General features: G+C 44.8%; 2 protein-coding genes across 2 annotated transcripts; both read left to right on the forward strand.

Moving 5' to 3' along the window:
- The first annotated feature begins 4,786 nt into the window (after nucleotides 1-4,786).
- LOC129521295 (serine protease 46-like) lies at nucleotides 4,787-16,720 on the forward strand. Its single transcript, XM_055342596.1, has 2 exons — nucleotides 4,787-5,078; nucleotides 16,308-16,720. Exons 1-2 carry the CDS (start codon nucleotides 5,001-5,003, stop codon nucleotides 16,560-16,562), a joined length of 333 nt encoding a protein of 110 aa, XP_055198571.1. The 5' UTR covers nucleotides 4,787-5,000; the 3' UTR covers nucleotides 16,563-16,720.
- Nucleotides 16,721-17,784: 1,064 nt separating this feature from the next.
- PRSS50 (serine protease 50) lies at nucleotides 17,785-22,831 on the forward strand. The gene is made up of 6 exons (XM_055344294.1): nucleotides 17,785-17,908; nucleotides 18,003-18,407; nucleotides 19,538-19,700; nucleotides 20,691-20,974; nucleotides 22,087-22,253; nucleotides 22,601-22,831. The coding sequence occupies exons 1-6, from the start codon at nucleotides 17,785-17,787 to the stop codon at nucleotides 22,829-22,831; spliced, it is 1,374 nt and encodes a 457-aa protein (XP_055200269.1).
- The last annotated feature ends 1,159 nt before the right edge of the window (nucleotides 22,832-23,990 follow it).

Below are 23,990 nucleotides of genomic sequence, written 5' to 3' on the forward strand. Positions count from 1 at the left end.
GAGAGAGAGAGAGAGAGAGGCAGAAACACAGGTAGAGTAAGAAGCAGGCTCCATGCAGAGAGCCCGACGTGGGACTCCATCTGGGGTCTCCAGGATCATGCCCCGGGTTGAAGGTGGTGCTAAACCGCTGAGCCACCTGGGCTGCCCTTTCCTAGAGTAAAATATGACATCATATACATAAAATGTGGAAGTGGGGGGAATGAAAATGTAGTGTTTAGAAAATATTCAAACTTAAGCGACATTAACCTAAAGTAGATTGCTATACACATAGAATATTACAAACCTCAATGGTGACCACAAATCAAAAACCTATAATAGATACACACACAGGCATGCACAAAGAGAAAGGAATCCAAGCATAACACTAAAGAAAGTCATCAAATTGCAAGAGAAGAGAACAAGAGAGGAAGAAAGGAACAAAGAAGAGATATAAAAACAAGATAACAATCACCACAATGGCAATGAGTACATAACTATCAGTAAATACTTTAAATGTAGATGGACTAAACACTCCGATTGACTGAATGTATAAAAAAAGCAAGACCTATTTATATGCTGCCTATAAGAGACTCACTTCAGACCTAAGGACACATACAGACTGAAAGTGAAGGGATGAAAAAAGATATTCCATGCAAACTGAGGCAAAAAGAAAAAAAAACAAAAACAAACAAAACAAAACAAAACAAAAAACTGGGGTAGCAATACTTATTTGACAAAAGAGATTAAAAAAAAAAACCCAATGTAATAAAAAAGGCCTTATATAATGATAAAGGGACCAATCCAACAAGAGGATGTAACCATTGTAAATATCCATGCATCTAGTAGAGGAGCACCTAAAATGTGCAAAGCAAATATGAACAGACATAAAGGGAGAAAGTAACAGTGATACATACAATAATAATGGGGTACTTTAGGTACATCACTTACCGAATAGATTTTCCTGACAGAAAATCAGTAAGGAAACAGTGGCTTTGAACAGCCCAAGAGACCTTAATATACAGTATATATATGCTGAATGTTTTACGTGTGTGTGTGTGTATATATAATATACGTACATATATAGCATTATATATGTGCGTATGTATGTGTGTGTACATATACATATATATATAACATTCCAACCAGAAAACAGCAGAATACATATTATTTTCAAATACAGAAGTGCACATGGAACATTCTCCAGAATAGAGCACATGTTAGGCCACTAAAATAAGTTTCAGTGAATTTAAGAAGATTGAAATCATATCAAGCATCTTTTCTGACCCACAACAGTATGGAACTGGAAATCAATTACAAGAAAAAAACTGGAAGAAATGGAAACGTGGAGGCTAAACAACACACTCCCAAATAAGCAATGGGTCAATGAAGAAATCAAAGAGGAAATTTAAAAATACCTTGAGACAAATGAAAATGGAAATACAATAGTCTAAAATCTTTGAGATGCAGCAGAAGCATCTCAATTTAAAACATTTTTGTTGTTTTTAATTTTAATTCCAGTATAGTTAACATACAGTGCTATATTAGTTTTAGGTATATAATATAGTGGTTCAACAATTCTATACATCGTTACTCAGTGCTCATCATGGTAAGTGTACTCTTAATCCCCGTCATCTACTTCACCTGTCTCCCCACCCACTTTCCTTCTGAAATGCTTTATTTTAAATGAATACCATCAGCTACAGTTATTATTTTTTCAACAAGAACATTTTTTACTTGAGGAATATTTCAAAATACATGGTTCTAAAATATATATATATAACATTCCATCCAAGAAAAATAGAACACATATTTTTCTCAAGTATACATAGAACAATCCTCTGATTAAATCACATAAAAAGAGATAATAAATATTACAAATTTAAGACTAATATCATACTAAGGATGTTTTCCAACCACAATGGTATAAAACTAAAGATCAATAATAAAAACTGGAAAATCTACAATGTGAATATTAAATATTTAACATGTAAATATTAACACACTACTGCACAAGCAGTGGGTCAAATAATAAAATGGCAAGTCAAAATATGTCTCACAACAAAAGAAAAATAAAGCACAATATTCTAAAACCTATGGGATGCAGCAAAAGCAGATGTTATAGCGAAATTTATGTTATAAATACTGTGTTAAGAAAAAAGTTCGAATAAATAAATTACATCACAAGAAGCTAGAAAAAGGAGAGACTTAGCTGAAATTTAGTAGAGGAAGGAAATAAAGAAAAATCAGAAATAAATAATATAGAGACCAGAATAAACAATAAAATAATATTGAAAGTAATAACCAGTTTTTCCAAAAACAAAACAACATAAAACAAACAAAATTGGCAATGCTTTGACTAAAGAGCAGTTCTACGAGACAAGTTTATAATGATGCAGGCCTACCTCAAGAAACAAAATCTCAATCTAATCTTACACCTGAAGGAATGAGAAAAAAGAAGAACAAAGCCCAAAGTGAGTAGAAGGAAATAATAAATATTGGAGTGATATAAATAAAATAGAGACTGAAAAAAAAAATAGAAAAAAATCAATGATACTAAGAGCTAGTTCTTTGAAAAGTAAAACTGATAAACCTTTAGCCAGACTCAACAAGGAAATGAGAGAGGGCTCAAATAAATAAAATCAGAAATGAAAGAGAAGTTCAATCAACAGAAATACAAAGAATTACAAGACACAACTATGAAAAATAATACATGAAAAAATTGGACAACCTAGAAGAAATGGATAAATTCCTAGAAACATAAAATCTTCCAAGAATGAATCAGGAAGAAATTGAAATTTGGAACAGGCTGATTACTAGTAATAAAAGTGAATCAGTAATCAGAAAACTCCCAATGAACAAAAGTCTAGGACCAAATAGCTTCACAGGTGAATTACCTATTCTTCTCAAACTATTCCAAAAAAATCGAAGAGGAAAGAATGTTTCAAAATTTATTCTATGAGGCCAGCACTACCCTAATACAAAAATCAGACAGAGACACTACACAAAAAGAAAATTACAGACCAATATCCTTAATGAAACTACAAGCAAAAAGCCTCAACAAAATATTAACAAACTTAATTCAACAATACATTAAAAGGATTATTCACCATGACTACGTGGGATTTGTTCCAGGGATGCAAAGATGGTTCAATATCTGCAAATCAATCAACATGATACACCAGATTAACAAAAGGATAAAAATAATTTGACAAAATTCAACATCCATTCATGTTAAAAACTCTCAGCAAAGTGTGTATAGAGGGAAGAAACCTTAGCATAATAGAGGCCATGTATGACAAACCCACAGCACATCATACTCAATGGTGAAAAACCGAAAGCTTTTCCTCTAAGGTCAGGAACCGGACAAGGACATTCACTCTTGCCACTTTTATTCAACATAGTACTGAATTTTTAACCACAACAATCAGACAAAAGAAACAAAAGGCATCCAAATTGATAAGGAAGAAGTAAAATTGTCACGATTTTGAGGTTACACGATACTCTATATAGAAAACCATAAAGAATCCATCAAAAAAACTAATAGAACTAATAAAGGAATTCAGGAAGTTTCAGGATACAAAATTAATATACAGAAATCTGTTGCATTTCTATACACTAATAATGAAGTAGCAGAAATTAAGAAAACTCCGAAAAAAAAAAAAAAAAAAAGAAAACAACTCCGTTTACGATTCCATAAAAAAGAAAAAAATTCCTAGGAATAGATTTAACCAAGGAGGTGAAAGATGTGCAGTCTGAAAACTGTAAGATATTGATGAAAGGAATTGAAGATAACACAAATAAATGGAAAGATACACCATGCTCATGGATTGGAAAAATTAATCATTAAAATGTCTATGCTATCCAACACAATCTACAGATTCAATTCAATCCCTATCAAAATACCAATAGTAATTTTCACCAAACTAGAACAAATAATCCTAAAATTTGTATAAAACTACAAAAGACCCAGAATAGTCAAAGCAATCTTGAGAAAAAATAACAAAGCTGGAGGTATTACAATCCCAGATTTCAAGCTATGTACAAAGCTAGTGTAATCAAAATAGCATGGTATTTGCACAAAATAGACACAGATCAATGGAACAAAATAGATAGCCCCCAAATAAACCAATACTTCTATGGTTAATCTATGACAAAGGAGGCAGGAATATGCCATGAGGAAAACACTATCTCTTCAATAAATAGTGTTGGGAAAACCAAACAACTACATGCAAAAGAATGAAACTCAATCACTTTCTCACACCATACACAAAAAAAAACTCAAAATAGATTAAAGATCTAAATGTAAGACCCAAACCGTAAAACTTCTAAAAGAAAACATAGCAGTAAACTCTTGCACATCAGTCTTAGAAATATGTTTTTTAATCTATCTCCTCAGGCAAGGCCAACAAAAGCAAAACAGAAACAAACAAAACAGTTGAGACTACATCAAACTAAAAAGCTTCTGCACAGCAAAGGAAACCATCAACAAAATGAAAAGGCAACCTACTGAATGGGAGAAGATATTTGCAAATGATATTTTTAATAAAGGCTTAATACCCAAAATATGTAAAGAACCCATAAAAAAGAACCCATACAACTCAATTATCAAGACAACAACAACAACAACAACACAACCCCAAACAATCTGATTAAAAAATGAACAGAGGACCTGAAAAGACATTTCTTCCAAAGCAGGCATATAGTTGGCCAACAGACACAGGAAAAGATACTCAACATCACTCATCATCCGGGAAATGTAAACCAAAACCATAATGAGATATCACCTTACACCTGTCAGAATGGCTAAAATTAACAACACCAGAAACAACAGGTGTTGGCGAGGATGTTGAGAAAAGGGGAACCCTCTTGCACTGTTGGTGGGAATGCAAACTGGTGCGGCCACTGTGGAAAATAGTATGGAATTTACTCAAAAAGTTAAAAATAGAACTACCCTATGATCCAGTAATTACACCACTGGGCATTTACCTGAAGAAAATGAAAAGACTAATCTGAAAAGATATATGCATCCCTATGCTTATTGCGTTATTTACAACAGCCAAGATATGGAAGCAGCCAAACGTCCATCGATAGATGAGTGGGTAAGGAAGACCTCCAATGTATTTTTGGACTTTTTTCTTTTCTAATAAAAGTATTTAAGTCTACAGATTTCCCTCTAAATACTGCTCTAGCCTAATACCACATACTTTAGTATGTAGCATTTTTACTGTTATCTAGTTCTAAATATTTTCTCTAATTCCCATTCTTATTTCATTTTGATCTATAGCTTATTTATAAGCATTTTTTCCCATTTCCAAATACATGTGTGCTTGTTTGTTTTGTTAATGAGTTCCAACCCGCTTGCCATGTAATCATAAAATTGGCTCTACAATGATACCTGCTATATGGGATATGCTGCAGTTTGCCTAGTGGCCTGGTTTATAGTTAAGTTTTTTACTTATTTCATTGTTTTCTATTTCTCTTAATTTTCTTCTGCTTCCCTTGGGCTTGATTTGGTTTTATTTTTCTGTCTTCTTGAGCAAAAAGATTTACTCTTTCTAGTTTTGTGTTTGAAGTATTTAAAACTATGAAATCATCTTTTAATTAAACGTGGTTTCATCTCTTAAGTTTTATACTGCTGTGATTCCCTTATCACTACTTTATTTAAAAAGTATATACATAGTGTGATTTGAAAGGAAATGCATGCGTCTCTTTAAAAAAAGTAGCACATAAATGCAAACATTGGAAAATGAGACTTCCCTATAATCAAACTACCTAGAAATTTCCACTCTAAGTTGTTTAGTTTCTATCCCTAGCATTTCTTTCTATACAGATATGAAACCCCAAATAAGTTTTAGGATTTTTTTCTAGTTTTTATCTTTAATGAATGAAAGACTCTCCTATAATTTTATTCTCCAACAAATTTTTTACTTTCACTTGAAATAGATCTTGGACCATCTTGGACTATCTATGTAAATACATTCCATTCTCCTTGAATACTGAACAACAATTCTTTCATATTGCTATGTCATAATCTATTTAACCATTCTCCTATTGATAGACATCTGAACTCATTTCAATATTTTTTCTACCATGCCAGAAATCTTTGTTCATAGATCTTTGCACATTTATTCAAATATTTCTCTAAAGTAAATTTTTAGAAGTGTAATTACAAGATCAGTTGTATGCACATTTAAAATTTTAAAAGAGGGGCAGCCCCCGTGGCTCAGTGGTTTAGCACCGCCTTCAGCCCAGGGCCTGATCCTGGAGACCCAGGATTGAGTCCCACATCAGGCTCCCTGCATGGAGCCTGCTTCTCCCTCTGCCTGTGTCTCTATCTCTCTCTCTCTCTCTCTCTCTCTTTGTGTCTCATGAGTAAATAAATAAATAAAATAAAAATTTAAGAGATATTGACAAATTAGCTTTCTCAAATACTTATCCTTTTATATTAATACCAGCAGTATACGAGTGCCCCTTTCTCTATGTCATCACTGGCATTTAGGTATTATGTTTATTATGTTCCTCTGATAGACTAAAACTTTCATTTCTGCTTTAATTTCATGAAATTGAGCAATCCTGTTAATTGCTTGTACAACAAGTTATTAAATAGGAAGTTTCAATGAAGTAATGAAAATACAATGTGCATTAGGATTCAAAGGATGCCAGGGGTGGGTTGGGGGGTGGGATGGGGGATTGTCTATCCCACACTCAGATCTCCTGGGAGGGGTTTCAACAAGATCACCCAGGGAGCGTGATGTCAGCTATCAATCTCAAGACCCAGAGAGCAGGAAGTGCTGGTTCTCTTGCCTCCTCACTCTTCTGCTTTAACCTTGGTAGTAGGTTCAGAAAACAGGTTAGCAAGATGGGGTTGGGGCGGTTGCTGAATGAGAGGAACAGGAAAAGCAGTCCTGGCTCCTCTTTTCCCTCCTGCTTGCCAAAAGCCCTAGACAGCAGTGGGGAGAAGTTTTACTTTAGAAGTCTGACATTGTGATTGCTGTGTGGGAATGGATATTCTGATTTCTGAACTGAGATATGTTTATGAGACTGTCCTCATGGCGACACTGATTACATTAATCTCAGTGAGCAACACTTCTTGTTCTGCCCAAGCTTTTACCCAAGTTCAGGGAAAGAACCCAACTTCTAAATAAATTGTAAAAGGACAAAGGGAGTCCAGATAAAGAGACTTGTACTGTTCAGTGGACCATTTACACTTTTCTGTGTCCTTTGCTCATGGTTTTCTACTAAACTACTTTGGTTTTTATTGGTTTGTAAAACTCTGGATATCGCATGCTGTAGTAATTATTGATAAAGGAACATCATGTCTTTTTCAGCTTAATTTAAAATGGTTTATGAGTATATGTATTTTTATGTAAACACACATTCACACATATACACATACACAGATGGAGAGAGAATATAAAACAAATATGGTAAAACATTAACAATTAGTAAATCTGAGTAAAAATATTCTACTTACAGCAACTTTTCTGTGAGTCTCAAATTATTTCAAAATGAAAAGTTATTAAAAGTTTTGAGAACTGGAAGTTTTAACCCATTATAAAATGTTTTATGATATTTTACTGATCTGTCCATCATTTGCCTTCTTTTGGTGTGGACTTTTTTCCATAGAGTTATTTAAAAATTTGATTTTTCATTATTTCCCTTGATGATAGTGCTTTTTGTGCTGTGCTTTTCTACCTTTCCCACCCAAAGATTATAAAATTTTTCACTCACGTGTTCTTAATTCTTTTTCTTTAAATATTTTAATTTTGATTCATCTGGAAGGTTGAGAGAAGGAATCTGTTTTATTTTCCTCCAAATATAGCCAGTTATGTAAATAATCTTTCATTGAATACTTTAATTTTTTTGGTAGTGAATTAGAAATGCCCCCTTTAGAAGCTGCCTGACTGGCTCAGTCCTCAGAATGTGTGACTCTTGATCTTGGAGTTGTGAGTTTGAGCCCCACGTTGAATGTAGAGTCTACTTGAAAATAAAATCTCCAGGGATCCCTGGGTGGCGCAGCGGTTTAGCGCCTGCATTTGGCCCAGGGCGCGATCCTGGAGACTCGGGATCGAATCCCACGTCGGGCTCCCGGTGTATGGAGCCTGCTTCTCCCTCTGCCTGTGTCTCTGCCTCTCTCTCTCTCACTGTGTGCCTATCATAAATAAATAAATAAAATAAAATAAAAAAAATAAAATCTTACAAAAAAAAAGAAAGAAAGAAAGAAATGCCCTTTTATTATACTTTACATTCCCATTTTATTTTGGTCAGTCTTTGAGTCTTGCAGTCTCATTCCTCTGCCAACACCATTCTTCTTAAATTATTGTATTTCTTTCTTTCTTTCTTTCTTTCTTTCTTTCTTTCTTTCTTTCTTTCTTTCTTTCTTTCTTTCTTCTTCTTTCTTGTATGTGGTAAGGCAAGTCTTCCTTCATTATTCTCCTTTTAAAGAATTTGCCTGGCTGTCCTCCCATGTTCATTCCAACTGAACAATTTTAGTATAATGTCAAAAAGAAAATCATGTGGTGATTTTGATGGAAATTAATAGATTAATTTAGGGAAAATAGACTATTTTGTTCCATTTCTTTCTGTCTAGAGCAAGGATATCACAGCTTTCTCCACATAGTTACTACAAGCTGCTGCTGCTTAAGAATATGCCTGTTTTATATCTGTTGTGAGCAGTATGTTTTCTTTCATTGTATTTTCTTTTAAAGATTTTATTTATTTATTCATGACACACACACACACAGAGAAAGAGAGAGAGGAGAGAGAGAGAGAGAGAGAATGAGAGATAGGCAGAGGGAGAAGCAGGCTCCATGCAGGGAGCCTGTCGTGGGACTTAATCCCCTGTCTCCAGGATCACACCCTGGGCTGAAGGGGGCGCTAAACCACTGGGCCATTAGGGCTGCCCTTTCATTGTGCTTTCTACTGGAATTATATATTTGGTTTGTGTGTGTGTGAGTGTGTGTGTGTCTGTGAGTGTGTGTGTATATGTAACAAGCATCCTTTGTGGATCTAGTTGATTCTCTTTAATTTTGCAGGTCCAGAGCCGTATTATTTGAAAACAATGATAAATTTACCTCCTTCTTTACAATGCGTGTGCTTCTCATTTTGTCTGCTGCAGTGCAAGAACTATATTCCAGAACAATTACTCTATCTTCCAGGAGACGCTATGCCATTTTGTTTTAGGCATGTCTCTTGTTAAACAGCTTAAAGCTGGATGCTGTTTTTGTCCGCATATCTGGGGGAATATCCTTTTATCCACTTGATGAGAAGAATATTTCTTTCTGTTCCCCTGCCTTATGTTTTGGGTTGATTTTTTTTCCACACTCTACTTTTCTGCTGCAGTGGTTTACAAGTTGTCATGTCTCAATTTGGTGCTGCTTCTGATCACCCTATATTTTCCACACACATATTTAGAGCCGAATTAACACCTAGAGTTAATCAGTGGCTACAGCTTCCTCAACAGGACCAGACCTTCCTTCATTTTCACTTTCTTCATTTTCTTCCCCCAGACTCATCCTCTTGTTGAAAATATCTTGTTGAAGACAGCAAGCTGAACTCTTGTTATATCTAAGAGTTTTTAGTTGACTTTCTTGGGCTTTGCAGGCCTACATTCATATGAGCTGTAATTAGTTATGATTTTTTTGCCTGTTTTGTTTTCACGATATTTGCTTTTTTCATACCGCAGGCACATGTCCCCCAAAAAGCCTGGAATTTGCCTTGTAGCTGGCCTTCATGGATGTGCTTCTCACGCTTCATCATGAAGCCTGGTGCTAATCTGGCATATCATCTGTCAGGGAGAGAGCCATTCCTTCCTGATCTGCTATAGCATTTTGTTCAGGAATGAATGCCTTGCTTCATAAAATGTGTTTTCTGCAGCTCTCAAGATGACTCCATGCTCTGATCAGATGTGCCGAGTCAGCTCTGAGAACAGATTCCTCACGTCTGCCTAGCCTGCATGCCAGGATCGTCTTTCCCTGCTCAGAGTGTAATTCTGCTTCATTCATCTGTCAGATTTAGATTTATAATCTCTTTTTTTAGAACATGTTTAATTTATTTTTTCTTCCAACAGACACCCTGTGCTGGGCCCTGGAACAGGCACAGGGCAATGTTGGTTCAGGGCCTGGGAAATGTACTGGCTTGAGATGGAAGAGTCCTGTGCACATGACCCACTGGCCTTTGCATTTTGTTTTCTTCCTCTAGTGAGGCTGGGCTCCTTTTTAAAGCATGCTGAGGAAGGTACCCCTTATATCAAGGTATAGAATCAAGACTATACTTCACTTGAAAAGTATTAGCCCATGTTCTAGAACATTTGAAACGATATAAATTATCTGCTCCTTGAATGCTGAATAGAAGTTGACTATGAAACCGCGCAGGCCTGTTTTCATTTGAGGGATAGTTCGTGGGCAATATTTTCAGTTGTTTTACTCGTGGTTATTGGACTTAGATGATTTGCATTTTCTTAGAAATTACTCGTTTCATCCAGAATTTAAATCCATAAAGAGGAGGTTACATTCTTCAGATTCTGAAGAAGTATATTTTCCCAGGATGTGGTTCTTGCCTCTTTTCTACTCATACTGTGAAGTATTTGCATTTTCTTCTCTCTGTTTTTCTTGGTAAGATTTGTAAAGTGCTTATCTATTCTGTTGGTTTTTGAGAACAAGCTATTAATTTCATTTCTCAAGGCTATGATTTTCTGCTTTCTAATGTGTGGATTATCCCCTTTTTGTCTTTATTAATTCCTTTTTAAGTGTCATGAGCTGAATATGTGGTAATACATAATTGATGACAATAATGAATAATTATCTTCATTCTCTCTTGTTTGATGAAAATATTTAGCCCGGGACTCTTCTATGTGCAATTCAGGCCCGTATCCCATGGGCTTTGCCACATGTGGTATTCTTATCGGCCTACACAATAATGGTAGATTTTAATTCTGTTTTTACTTTAACACTTTTGAAAGTTAATTTCTTTACCTTTGATAAGATAGTTTACATTTTGTCATGGGCTCTAGTTTTATTTCATTGTGGTAAGAGAATGTCCACATTTGCAAGCTTTCTCTCTCCCTACTATTCTCTCTGAGTTCTCTTTTTCTCTGGGATCCCAGAGTCCAGTTAATCTTCTCTTCTCACATTATCATCATTAGCTTGATTTCCCCCTTCATCTTCCATATTCTCTCCCCACAAAGGCACCTACTCAAATCTTTAAAGATGTCTGTATCTTTTTTTTTATTTTTTATTTTTATTTATGATAGTTACACACACACACACACAGAGAGAGAGAGAGAGAGAGAGAGAGAGAGGCAGAGACATAGGCAGAGGGAGAAGCAGGCTCCATGCACCGGGAGCCCGATGTGGGATTCGATCCCGGGTCTCCAGGATCGCGCCCTGGGCCAAAGGCAGGCGCCAAACCGCTGCGCCACCCAGGGATCCCAGATGTCTGTATCTTTGAAAAATGCATAGTGTTGCTGTATGTGTCTTTTAACTTGCATGAACAATATCGTGCTACTTATTCCTTCCTGTGTTTGTTTGTTGAGGAATCTCAATTTGTTAGAGAATCCACATTCAATGGCTTTATTCTTTCAAGTCCCCCCATGTCAAAGCTTCTTCCCTCTTTCAAACATCATTTTGGGCAGAATATACAGTTTCTAGTCACTTTTAGTTATTACATACCCTGTCTGATTACAAGTCTAGATTTAAAAATTGATTTGATTTACACCTTGCCAAGCCCTACCACATCTCCCTCATTCAGTGCCCCTGGGAGTGGGAGATGGGGGAGGTTCCTCACTTCTCCAAACTATCAGGGATCTGGAGACTGGGGTGAAGACTCTTGAGTCTCACTCAACTCTCTTTCTACCCTGGCTTTCTTTTCACTTCCATTTGGATGGTCAACACTTGTCTATCCCCTCACTTTCAATCTGCACCTGTCTTTAAATCTGAAAGTAGTCTTTTGTAGGCAGTGTATAGATGACTCTTGCTTTTTTATCTGTTCTATCACCATGTCTTTTGATTGGAGCATTTAGTCTATTTACATTCAAAGTAATAATTAATAGTTATGTACTCATTGACATTTTTTACTTGTTTTATGGTTGTTTTTGTGGTTCTTCTCCTTTCCTTTCTTCTCTTGCTCTCTTCTCTCACAGTTTGCTGGCTTTCTTTAGTGATAGACTTGGAGTGCCTCTCTTTACTTTTTGGGTATTCTATTGCCAGTTTTTGATTCATGGTTACCATTACATATGTTACGTGACATTTCCCACATATAGCAGTTTATATTAAGTTGATGGTCACTTAAGTTTGGACCCATTCTTTACTCCTCTCCCCACTACCCCATGTTTTAGGTATATGGTGTCATACTTTAGATCCTTTTGTTTTGTGAGTTCCTGGACTGATTTTTATGGATATAGTTATTTTTACTGCTTTTGTGCTTCCTACTCTTCTTAACTCCTGCTTATGGTCTTTCTTTTCCACTCAAACCATCCCCTTTAACATTTTTTGTAGGGCCAGTCTAGTGGTCATGAATTCCTTAACTTTTGTTTGTTTGAGAAACTCTTTATCTCTCCTTTTATTCTGAATGGTAGCCTTGCTGTATAGTGTTCTTGGTTGTAGTTTTTTTTTTCCTTTCAGCACTTTGAATATATCATGCCACTTTCTTCTGGCCTGCAAAGCTTCTGCTGAAAAATCAGCTTATAGCTTTATGGGGAGAGTGTTCTGGAGGGGCTGGTTCCTGTAGGTGTCCATGTATCTAGGTTGGGGAGGGGGGCAGCAGGGAAGGAAACAGTATCTGCCAGCTCTTTCGTTCCTGGAGAAGTCTCCCAAAGATTCCTGCCCCTTTAGCACACATGCTGAGATTAGTAAATAAATGTCCTCATATACCCTAGGTGTTTTTTATAAACTGCTGCTTCTAGTGCTGTATCTCCACAGCTGTTTGTTATGCTGTCTCTTTAAGAGCAAGGACTCAGTTTCCTATCACCCCTGGCTCTCCCAGAGTTGAGCCACTGATTTTTAAAGTTCCAGGTATTTCGCTCTACTGATTGTAAGAACTGCCAAAGTTAGGCCCCTCTGGTTCTCAAAGTCAGATGTTATATAGGTATTTGTCTTCCCAGTGGCTTCCCTTGGGCCTGGGGTGGGGTCTGCTCTTCTCTCCTCCTTGCACCTATGGCATCCCCCCTTCCCACAGATGGTAATACAGGTTAGTTTGGCTCCTGACTGAATCTCCACCCTTCCTACCCTCTTCAATGTGGCCTCTCCTCTGCATTTATCTGTAGGGAGTCTGTTCTGCCGGTCTTTAGGTCATTTTCTGGTTTATTTACTCTGATGTGTTATCTAGGTGTATCTATGGGATGAGGTGAGCCCAGGATACTTTTACTCTGCCATCTTCCCCAGAAGTCTCTCAACTCTGTTTCTCTGCTTGTTAATGTTCAGGGTGTCCCTACATATACTAAATATTGACCTCTAGCTGGTTTTATTTTTTTTATTTTTTATTTTTTTCTCTAGCTGGTTTTAGATGGAGTAAATGCCCTATCTTAATTCATAATCTATGTCCAGTGAGATTTGGTGTCCTTCACTGAATAGTCATAATTTTGATGTAATTAAGCTCAACACATCTCCCCTTTGTGGACTTTGAGTCTTATTTTCAAACATATGCTTCATCTCAAGTCAAAGTTATGGTCCTACATATTTTTTTAAAGATTTTATTTATGTATTTGAGAGAAGAGAGAGAGAGCAAGAGAGCAAGCATAAGCCCAGGTTGTGGGGGGAGAGGCAGAGGGAGAAATAGACTCCCCACTGAGTGGAGAGTCTAACACAGGGCAGCCCCAGTGGCTCAGCGGTTTAGTGCCCCCTGCAGCCCGGGGTGTGATCCTGGAGACCAGGATCGAGTCCCACGTCGGGCTGCCTGCATGGAGCCTGCTTCTCCCTCTGCCTGTGTCTCTGCCTCTCTCTCTCTCTCTCTCTCTCTCTATCTCTCTATCTCTCATGAATAAATAAAGAAAATCTTTAAAAAAAAAAGAGAGAGTCTAACACAGGGTTCGATACCAGGACCCATGATATCATGACCTGGCTGAAGGCAGACGCCTAACCAACTGAGCCACCCAGGTGCTCAGGTCCTACATGTTTTTAATGAGTCTTATCTTTTTAACTTTCTATATTGAGGGCTTTAATTTCTCTGGAGTTTTGTTATGGTAGGATCCAACTTTACATTTCTTCATCAGTTTCCCCACCATTACAACAGAGATCTTTTTTCCCAGAGCTTTCTGGGGCATGTGTCATATCTCCTCATGTGCAGGCATCAGGTTAGCTCTCCAAAGCACAATTGGCCTATTTACCTATTTTTTAAAAAAGATTTTATTTATTTATTCATGAGAGACACACAGAGAGGCAGAGACACAGCAGAGGGAGAAGTGGGCTCCCTGTGGGGTACCTGATGCAGGACTTAATCCCTGGATCATACCCTGGAACCCCAGGTTCATACCCTGAGCCAAAGGTAGATGCTCAACCACTGAGCCACCCAGGCATCCCCTATTTTCCTATTTTTATGTCAGCACCACAGTTTCTGTAACTACAGCTTTGAAATATATCTAACTCTTTGGTAGGTCAAATCTGCCCCCAGCCTGACTCTCCAATTTGCTCTTCTTTCTCATGCCTGTCATAGAATTCATGGACTATTATCCTTCCATATCAATTTTAGAATCATATTGTCAAGGTCCTGAAAAAAAATCTGTCTGGCATTTTGTTTGGAATTGCTTGCACTTTAGAGATTAATGTAAGGAAGATTGACACTGTTATCTTTTTAAATTGTTTTTACTCTCTATTGAAGAGACAAAAGAATATGGAGATTAAAGAATAATACAACCAACAGCCATATCCTCCTTCCCAAGCCTATGAAATAGTGCAGCATTACCAGAGACTCTGAACCTTCCAGTTCAGAAGTGTAATAATCCCTGAGTATCAAGCCATGAAGGCTCTAATTATGCTCTCGTTTTTTTCCTGCTGGCTGGCATTTGCTCGCAGTATCTTGACTTCCTTATGTGTGGGGTGATGTTTTAAAAAGTGAGGAAATGTTCTTTAGGGTGTTCTCTGTGAGAATTCTCTGAAGCATAGCCTCCAAAGTGGGTTCCTTCAGACAGAATCTATACTTGCTTTTGCTGGATAGCTGGGCACATGACTAACCCAGGTCCACTTTGAATGACATCCTTGGCTTGGGTTTTTTGAACTGTTCACGTAGTGTGAATTCCATCTGCAAGTTTATATGAGGGCAGGTGTTCCCAGTTTCTCCTCACTCAGAGGGCATGGTCCTTTTTTGGAGGTATTGCTTTTTGCAAGAGGTTTTAGGCTTCCCTCCTTGCACAGGCCCTGGGTTTTGCCTTTTAACTCCTGCACCGATGAACGAGACTGTGGAAACAGAAGCTCAGTTTCACTGGGTCTGGCAAATGGCTTGGGGACCAAAGTCATGTGGGCTTTGCTGATCTCTCTGGGTTTTAGCCCTCCCTTAGGTTTTGGACTCTGAGGCATCTTTATTTTCTTGCCAGCTCAGCCATACCTTTAAAATGATGTTTTTCAACATCATACATATTTAGTGATCTACAGCAAGGTCAGGCAGGGTATCTGGTCTTCCATACTATAGGAAGCCAAATGCTGAGCATTGACATTTTAAGTCACCTCACTTAAGAACAAAAATATATATTTACCTGGTTGTCCTTATTTTATATTCTTAGGTCTAGTTTTATTGTTTTTTCCCTTAAATGTCTCATGCAGTCTTCATTAGATTATATTCTTTAAATCTTGGTTTGAATTACATTAAAAAATATATGTAGATAGAGCTGTTTTTCTGATTTACAAAACTTTTCAAGAATACAGAAAAGTATAAAGTTTAAAAAAAATCACAAACCCACCATCAGCAGACAGAACAGCTATTACTTTTTGATGCATGCTGTTAGAAACATTATTCTTATACATGCATCTGCTTTGTACAAAACTAAGGGGCTGGTTTGCATTTCAAATAGCCACTCTGCAGGCAGGAGTGTAGGAAAAAAAGAATGGTCAAGGGCAGCACCTTGGAGGCCGGCTAAGATTTTGGGGAGGGCAGAGGTGGGGACCAGGGGCTTCTGGTCAGAGAATTAGCAGGAGAATGAAAAGAGAGGCCAGTGTGATCCTGAGCTTCCATGTCACAGAGCAGGTTCAGAGCTATGCCTCATTATCAGGGATGGCCCAAGCTTAAGGCAGCTCATGCTGAGGATGTGGGCTGGGAAGGTGTGACCTTCTCCAGAGACTGCAGTGAGGGCTTCTAGCTGCCTCTCTCATGCCTCTCCTCCTCCTCTCCCCTCCCCTCCACAGGACAACTCTGGCAGCTCCCTTGTGTGCCAGGTGAACAACACTTGGATTCAGATGGGGGTGGTGAGCTGGAGCCTTAGCTGCAACCGGCACCACCTCCCAAGCATCTATACCAGCACCTCCCAGTTCACCCACTGGATCAAGAGGCAGATCAGCGACATGAGGTTCATCAGTAGGGGTGATCCTGCCTTCCTGAGCCCGGTCGCCCGCACTGGTTACATTCTGCTGGTGTCCTTGGGCTCCCTGTGGCTCCTTTGAGTGATGTTTCTGGGGCAGGTCCTCCCAGAGGCCACTTCTTCCTCCCTCTGGCTCCCTCAGGAGATGTGCAGACCTAGGGAGCACATGACATCAGGACAGAGTGCCCTCGGGGGAGGGTCCCAGAGCCACTGGTTTTTAAGTTGTTCAATGAAGATGCTCTTGAGTTTTGCACCACAGAAGTCCTCTTTCTTCTTGACCGTGTCCAGAACCCTTCTGAGCCTCCCTAGCCCCGGGACGCCTGTCTTCTCAAGGGGGGCCTTCCCTGAAGGGCTCACTTGTGCCAGAGCCCTGCTGCCCCAATGGAGGAAGCATGGGGGTGGCTCAGACCCAGTGGGCCTCAGGTTCAGAGCCCTTGTCCTATCGGTGCCAAGGGTAGTAGGTATGATTTGCTGTCTTTGCAGAGACTGGAACACTGAATGGCCAGCCTGAGTGTCTCCCAAGACAGCAGGTCCTGGCAAAAGTTAGAGTGTCCTGACTTGATTTCACGTTCACTTAGAAGTTCCCAAAAGCTTTGAAGGAAAGCTGCTCGTAGGATTTCTCCCACTCTACTTATTACATGTGTTATCTATGTCATTGAGCTGTCAGAGTGTTCCCTCAATTCCAACATACCTTAAAGTGGCCTTCTGCTCCAGAAAGGTTGGTTGGCCACCATCACTCAACCTTACCTACATGGTCTTTCCCAAACAGAGAGACCTCTTAAGAGAAGAATATTGGCTGAATGGAGGTGGAGGTGGGGTGTGGGGATGCTGCTTAAAATGATGCAATCTTCAAAAATCCTTCGGGAAGACCTTTTCAGCTGCTTAGTTTCAGTGCCCTGGGGCCAAGCCCCCCTGTAGTTAGCAGGCTGGGGGGAAGGTGGGCCACTTGGAAATCCTGGAGGCCAGCCCCAGGGTTGGGGCTCATCTCACCAGGGGAAGGATGAAAGCCTGAAACCAGCCCAGGGCAGCGGGCTGCGGGGGCGAGGAGGTCCAGGGATTGGCTGGGCTAGGTTGAAGGGGACTCCGGGAAGGGCCTGGCCAAGGGGGTAGAGGTGTGGTGCTGAAGGGAAGCCGGCGGGCGGACTCGGGGAGCGCCCCCGCGGGCGGCCACTGGGGGGCGCCCGCGCGGGCCCGGGGCAGGAGCGCGCTCGTCCCCGCACAGCCGACGCGGGCGCGGGCGGCAGACGGGGGGCGCCGTCGCGAGAGGAGCTCCGCAGCGCGCTCGCTGCCACCCCCAGCCCCGGATGGAGCCTGCGTGCAGGACGCGCGCCCGCGGGCAGGGCCGCCGGGGCCCGGGGACGTTCGCCCTTCCGCTGCTGCTGCTGCTGCTGCTGCTGCTGCTGCCACCGCTGCCGCCGAGGCCCGCGGGTGAGCCCCCGCCCCTCCCCCGCCCGCAGTCCTCCCGGGGCCTCCACTGACCCGTCCCGGGCCTCGTCCGACTCCGCTGTGCGTCCTTCCGCAGGCTGCGTGGCTGGCCCGGCGCCAGGGACACCGTCCGAGCCCGCTTCCGACGACCCTGGCGTCCCCTGTGACCCCAGGGCCACCTGCCCCTCAGGCGGGCCTCGCCTCCCCCGCCAGGTCCCCACCGACCCGGACCCGCCGCAGCCCTCGACCTCGCCGGCCTCCCCGGCCTCCCCGGCCTCGCCGGCCTCCCCGGCCTCGCCGACCTCGCCGGCCTCCCCGGCCTCCCCGGCCTCCCCGGCCTCCCCGGCCTCGCCGACCTCGCCGACCTCGCCGGCCTCCCCGGCCTCCCCGGCCTCCCCGGCCTCGCCGACCTCGCCGGCCTCCCCGGCCTCCCCGGCCCGGACCGTGACTGTTACTGAAGAGGTATTCCCCAGTGAGTACCGTGGCCTCGCCGGGGAGGAGGGTGCGGGGCGGAGGAAGGGGCAGGCAGGAGGGAGAAGAGAGTTCCTTTTGCAAGGGTTTTTACTGAGCGTCTACCGTGGGCCAGGCAGGCGTCCCGCCTGGTGAGGTCGGAGGCAACGGGAGTCCGCGGGGCCTGGGGTGGGCTGCGTGTTTCCGCCTCCCTCAGCCGACCCAGGAGGCTCCCAGCCAGGGATTTAGGGGATCTCCCGCACAGCTTCCTGGAAGCCTTCCCGTGGCTCTGGGGGTCACACCCATAGGCCACCGTCTTTCCAGCAGTGGCTTTTCCAGCACGTTGAGCGAGGATCCACAGAACTACTTCCTATCCTGGAACTCCGAGCCCATGAGCTAGTGTGTGCAGACGTCCCCCTCTGTTAGGCTGGACACACACGGGTGCCAGCCCATGCACGCTGATCTCACAACCCACTAACTGCCCAGGAAACAGCAGGGCTGGGCTCCTGTGAGATTGGATGCGTGATCTTCAGGGTGAGAACTTTTCCAGAGTGGCTGTACCCACCAACATCCCCTCACCCAAGCCAGCAGTGAGCAAGCTGGAGCGGTAACCCTCACCAACACTTGGTGTCGGGTGGGTGAATTTTGCCTGGCAGGTGGTGTGGAGCAGAGCCTCCGTGTGCTGCAAGTCTACACTTCCCGGAGGACCAGCTTCTGTGTTGGCGCGGCGGGGGTGTCGTCCTGGGGGCGTGTCTGTTCATGCCCCTGGCCCACTCTCCTTTTGGGTCCTATCAGTGAATCACAGGAGGGCTCCCAGAGGAGGCAGAGGGGACTGCCTTGGCCGAAGTAGAAAGGGCCAGATGGAAACGCGGATGAGTTTCTGAAGGATCTGGCCAGAGCTCGGGGGGCCAAGGCTGCACCAGGCGGGTGACTGGGAACCTCTGGGGCTCATGCTTTGGGAGCAGAGAGAGTGCTCCCTGGGGGACACTGAGGCCCTTTGGAGGCTGCAGACTGCAGTCCTCATGTGGAAAAAGAGAAATCCAGTGGGAAAAGAGAATCACTGCCTGAGTGTGGCCCACAGCTGGAGAGGCAGGAGGTGGGGCTGAGGGGAGGCAAGGGATGGTGCCTTGGGATGGGGCTGCGGGGTCCCATGCTGCATCAAGCTCTCACCTTCCTCCTCAGCCTGTGGCTCCTCCCAGGAGCAGGACCCCACCCTCAGGGACCCGGAGTCCATGGCTCGGCGGTGGCCATGGATGGTCAGTGTGCAGGCCAATGGCACACATATCTGCGCAGGGACCCTCATTGCCTCCCAGTGGGTGCTGACCGTGGCCCACTGCCTGATCCAGTGAGTCGGGGCCTAGGTGGGTGGGTGGAAAGGGCGCTGGTCCGTCGGCAGCTGCTGTGCCCTCTGCACTTTCCCGAGATCCTGGCCCCCACCTCACTCCTGCTCTCAGCAAGGGGAGGCTGAGTCCCAAAGATTCCTTGTCCGAGGATGGGTGGGGGGTGTGTGCTGCTCCCCTCACCTGGCTCCCCAGTCCTTCACAGTCATGCCACAGATAAGCGACGGGGGCTTGGAAGCCCCTGGCCAGGGCCTCCTTTCTGTTGCTAGCCAGAAAGGAGGTCCTAATTCTTTCATTCCACACCCTTTGCTTCAGTTACTCATTCCTGCCTCCATCTGACCCATAGCCCTTGACATTCCCTTGAAGCCAGGCCCTGGCCTGGGCCCTGGGGGCAGAGAGGGGACACATGACTCCTCTTGGGTTGCTGGGGAAGGCAGATGAGAAGACAGGTGCTCACAGGGGAGTCTGGGCAATGTGGGGCCAAGAGAGAGGGCATGCCTATCTTCAGGAGCCAGGGCAGTGGCCTGAGGGCAACATCTGTGCTGCCTGGAAGAGCCTGCTCCAAGTCTAAGCACCGACCTGGAGACTTGAGGGCCATACTGGGAAAGGAGGCTGGAGGGCTGATTGATGGTGCCAGGCCTCTGTCACTTCCAGGGCGCTGCACGGGGTGCCAGACAGAGTCTAGAGTTTGGAACCAGAGAACACTGGATCCATGTCCCAGCACTGCCACTTGCTGGCTGTGTAGCCTTGGAGCTGATTGCTAGGCTTCTCTGAGCCTCAGTTTTCATCTCCATGAAGTACAGGGTTGCTGTAGAGGCTGGACCACATAGTGTGTGAGCAGGGCCCTGTTCACATCTGTTGCGAGAGGGCTGGGGTCAGGGGGCTTGAAGCAGGTGGGTGGCCTGCCTGTATTTGCTCCGAGTGTGACAATGGAGTGGAGGCATGGGGTGCGGTGCCTGGAGCTGATGACAGACCCCCCCTCGTGTTTCCCCTAGGCATGATTTTACCTATTCAGTGCGGGTGGGGAGTCCAAGGATTGATGAGGTGTCTCAGACAACATCTGACATCCCGGTATACCAGGTCATCTTAAACAAAGAGTACCGGTCCCGTCAGTACTGGTCCTGGGTGGGCCGGGCCAACGACATTGCCCTCCTCAAGCTCGCATGGGCAGTCACGTACAACAAGTACGTCTGGCCCATCTGCCTCCCTGGCTTGGATTTTGAGGTGAAGGACGGCTCCCTCTGCACTGTGACAGGCTGGGGACTCCCCAGGGTTAACGGTGAGTCCGGGCCTCCCCAGACTGGATGGGGAGGTGGGGTGAGAGAGGACCCAGGTGCAGGCTGGGTTCTCCCATGGACAGATGTTTCTGAGACACCTTCCTGTCGCAGTCTCCTCACCTTCCCCTTAGGGGTCTTGGCAGTGAGTGCATCATGGCCATTCAGGCCTTAGGGGTTCCAGATTGCCCATGAACCCTCAGCCCCGGGCCAGGACTTCCTGGAAGGCAGAGGGGCACAGAGTAATAACTCACTGTCTGTGTGTAATCCCAGGACATCCAGGACTTGAAGCAGAACATCTGGAAGTGAGAGGAGCTGTAAAAAGTTCCCCCAAAGATCCCACATGGTTGGCTAGGGGCAATGTGCACCCTTAGAGTTTGAAAGTCACTGAGTCCACATGTGGCTTCCCTCTGCCCCCAATGGACCTCACTTGATCCCTTTATCATCGCAAGGGATGGAGCAAGGCCCAGAGAGTGGGAGTGTCATCCTGGGCCCATCCAGGGGGCGTTTCCTTATGAGTGTTAGGAATGCCCAGTGCATTCAGGGAGCCCCTGTTTTTCATAAGAGAGGTGCTCTTCCCTATGGCTTCAGGGAGCCAGCTTGCCTAAAAAAATGGTGGCTTCAGCTTGGGGGTGAGGATGGCTGTCTCTCCTGCCATAGCCTATCTGGGGAATGGCTGAGGATGGTTGGAAGTCTGTCTGTCCCCCAGGGGCTCTGGCTAGAGACAGAGTCATACTGGTGAGAGGGAGGAGGAGACAGGACAAGGGAGGGAGGGATGGGAGGACACAGTTCCTGGGGCCCAGAGAGGGGGGGTCCAGGCTAGCTAGGGTGGAAGAGGCCTTTGGGGAAGACTTGAGTAAAGGAGGGATTTGGACCTGTGAGGGGCTGGGCAGGCCTTTGAGATGGAGACAGAAGGCAAGCCTCTAAAGTAGGAACAGACCCTGTGGATGGGTTTCTGTAGGGGTGAGGTCAGGCTGGGCATCCTGCTTCAAAATCTCTAGGAGCGGCTCATCAGAGGCTGGAGGAGTGGGCCCGGGGCAAAGGACAGCCACCAGGCAGGTAGCAGCGGGTGGCAGTGATAGGCGCGAAGCCTGAACTGTGAGGGCCTGTCCCACAGGCATATGGCCCCAGTTCCAGACCATTCAGGAGAAGGAGGTCACCATCCTGAACAGCAAGGCGTGTGACAAGGTATACCACAAGATCTCCAAAGTCCCCAAAATGGTTCGGATCGTGGACTCTAAGATGGTCTGCGCAGAGGACTTTGACAGGGAGCAGTTTTGCTACGTGAGCACCTCTCTCCTTGCCCTCTCACCTCCAGGGGCCCCGGCCAGGAGTGGTGTCGGGGTGCAGGGTGGCCAGGCTCAAAGGGGAGGGATGGGAGACCAGAGGGAAAGATGGGAGATGAAGGTTGGAGAGGAGGAAGAAGTGGGATGGAGAACCCCTCTGAGGGAGGTCTCCTGGGTCTGGACCTCTAGGGCACCTGTCAGCTATGTGACCCCCTGGGTGGGTGGGGTGGGGGCTGTGGGAGAGATGTGGTGTGAGGTCACTGTGTTTGTCCTAGAGCTGGGGCGTATCTCCCTCTGGCCACACCTAGCCCCCCGATCCTCTTTGTTCCCCACCTCTCCCCACAGGAGATAAGTGGTGAGCCCTTGACCTGTTCTGTGGACACCATGTGGTACCTGGTGGGCCTGGTGAGCTGGGGCCCTGGCTGCTCGAAGAGTGAGGCCCCGCCCATCTACCTGCAGGTCACCTCCTACCAGCGCTGGATCTGGGAACGTGTCAGTGGGCAGGACCTTCCCGCCCCATCCAGGGCCCTGCTCCTGGTGCTATCACTGCCCCTTGGCCTGCTCTCGGCCCTCTGACATCCTCATGGTGTCCCTGGGGTTGCTGTCCTCACCCTCTGTGCCCAGGATCCTGCAGGTGTTGCTCCTGGCCCCACAGGGCAGGGCAGATGTGAAGTGCTTCATTAAAAGCTTCTCTTCCCCAGCTGCTTCCTTCCTGGGCCTGCTTGAGCTGGAGGTGAGCCAGATGGGGGTTGAAGGGGGGAATCCAGATCATCTCTACTGGAAAGTGCAGAGCCTCCAGTCCACTTCCACCTGCAGTTGGAGGGAGTGTATAGGGATGATCCTGGGGTCTAGAACGTAGCATCCAGGCTGAAGCTGAGCTGCTAGGACAGTGAGGCCAGGGAGGTGAGTGTGTTTTCTGTGATACTTTAGTGGGAATCAGGCTCTCCTCCATGTTGGTCTGTCCCCTGGCCAGGAGCTGGAACCACCCTGTCATTGCCCCGAAGCACTGTAGTGAACTTTGACCTTCCCCCCTGCCTAGAGCCTGGGGCAGGTGCCCACTGGGATCAGACATCATCCATCAGCAGCGGAGCCTGTCCCTAAAAGACTAGTAGAGGCCACAGGTCAGAGGCCAGTGAGCAGCTGGCAGGGCAGATGCAGCCCAGGCCGAGACTCCCCCCAGGCTTTACCAGCTGCTTCTTGGTGTGACTTCCAGTGGCCTCTGCCCCTCTGGGCTTCTGCTGCCAGAGCCACACAGGAGGGCTCCGGCCTGTATGGGTAGTGTGACTTTTGCCACGACCTGAACTTTCTGCACAAGAAGCCCATAGGCTGGACTGTGAGGGCTGAGTCAGGGCTCCTTCCTGGCGGTGTGAGCACTCAGAGCCCACAGCAGGGCTTCTGCAATTTCTCTGGCCCCTCACCTGCTCCATGGCCAATGTCTGCCTGGATCCCTCTCTTTGTAGAATAGTGATCCAGCTCCAGGTCGGGATCCAGATTTGACTCCTCTTGAGTCCTCAGCAGTGGGCTCAGACCATGGAAGGCAAAGTGGCGTGGTGGGGCCAGGAGTGGAGAGAGGTTGGCTTCCTTCCCAGTCTCCACACCCAAGCTGGCTGCAGCTGCCCCTCTGCCTCTTGGCCACCACCTCTCCCTCTGGCTCATCCTAATTCAGGCTGGGAGAAAAGTCAGAATTGGGGGGAGCTGCAGCTTGGCCTGTGCCACCTCTCACTGCTGTGTCACC

Source organism: Nyctereutes procyonoides, unplaced genomic scaffold, assembly GCF_905146905.1.
Source record: "Nyctereutes procyonoides isolate TBG_1078 unplaced genomic scaffold, NYPRO_anot_genome, whole genome shotgun sequence".
NCBI lineage: Eukaryota > Metazoa > Chordata > Mammalia > Carnivora > Canidae > Nyctereutes > Nyctereutes procyonoides.

What these genes read in the sequence shown, in the direction of transcription:
- LOC129521295 (XM_055342596.1), top strand. Translation starts at nt 5,001, where the DNA reads ATGCATCCCTATGCTTATTGCGTTATTTACAACAGCCAAGATATGGAA. An exon ending in GTCCATCGATAGATGAGTGG is followed by an intron (nt 5,079 to 16,307) that starts GTAAGGAAGACC and finishes TCCCCTCCACAG; the next exon opens with GACAACTCTGGCAGCTCCCT.
- PRSS50 (XM_055344294.1), top strand. Translation starts at nt 17,785, where the DNA reads ATGGAGCCTGCGTGCAGGACGCGCGCCCGCGGGCAGGGCCGCCGGGGC. An exon ending in TGGCCTCGCCGGGGAGGAGG is followed by an intron (nt 18,408 to 19,537) that starts GTGCGGGGCGGA and finishes CTTCCTCCTCAG; the next exon opens with CCTGTGGCTCCTCCCAGGAG. An exon ending in GGGACTCCCCAGGGTTAACG is followed by an intron (nt 20,975 to 22,086) that starts GTGAGTCCGGGC and finishes CCTGTCCCACAG; the next exon opens with GCATATGGCCCCAGTTCCAG.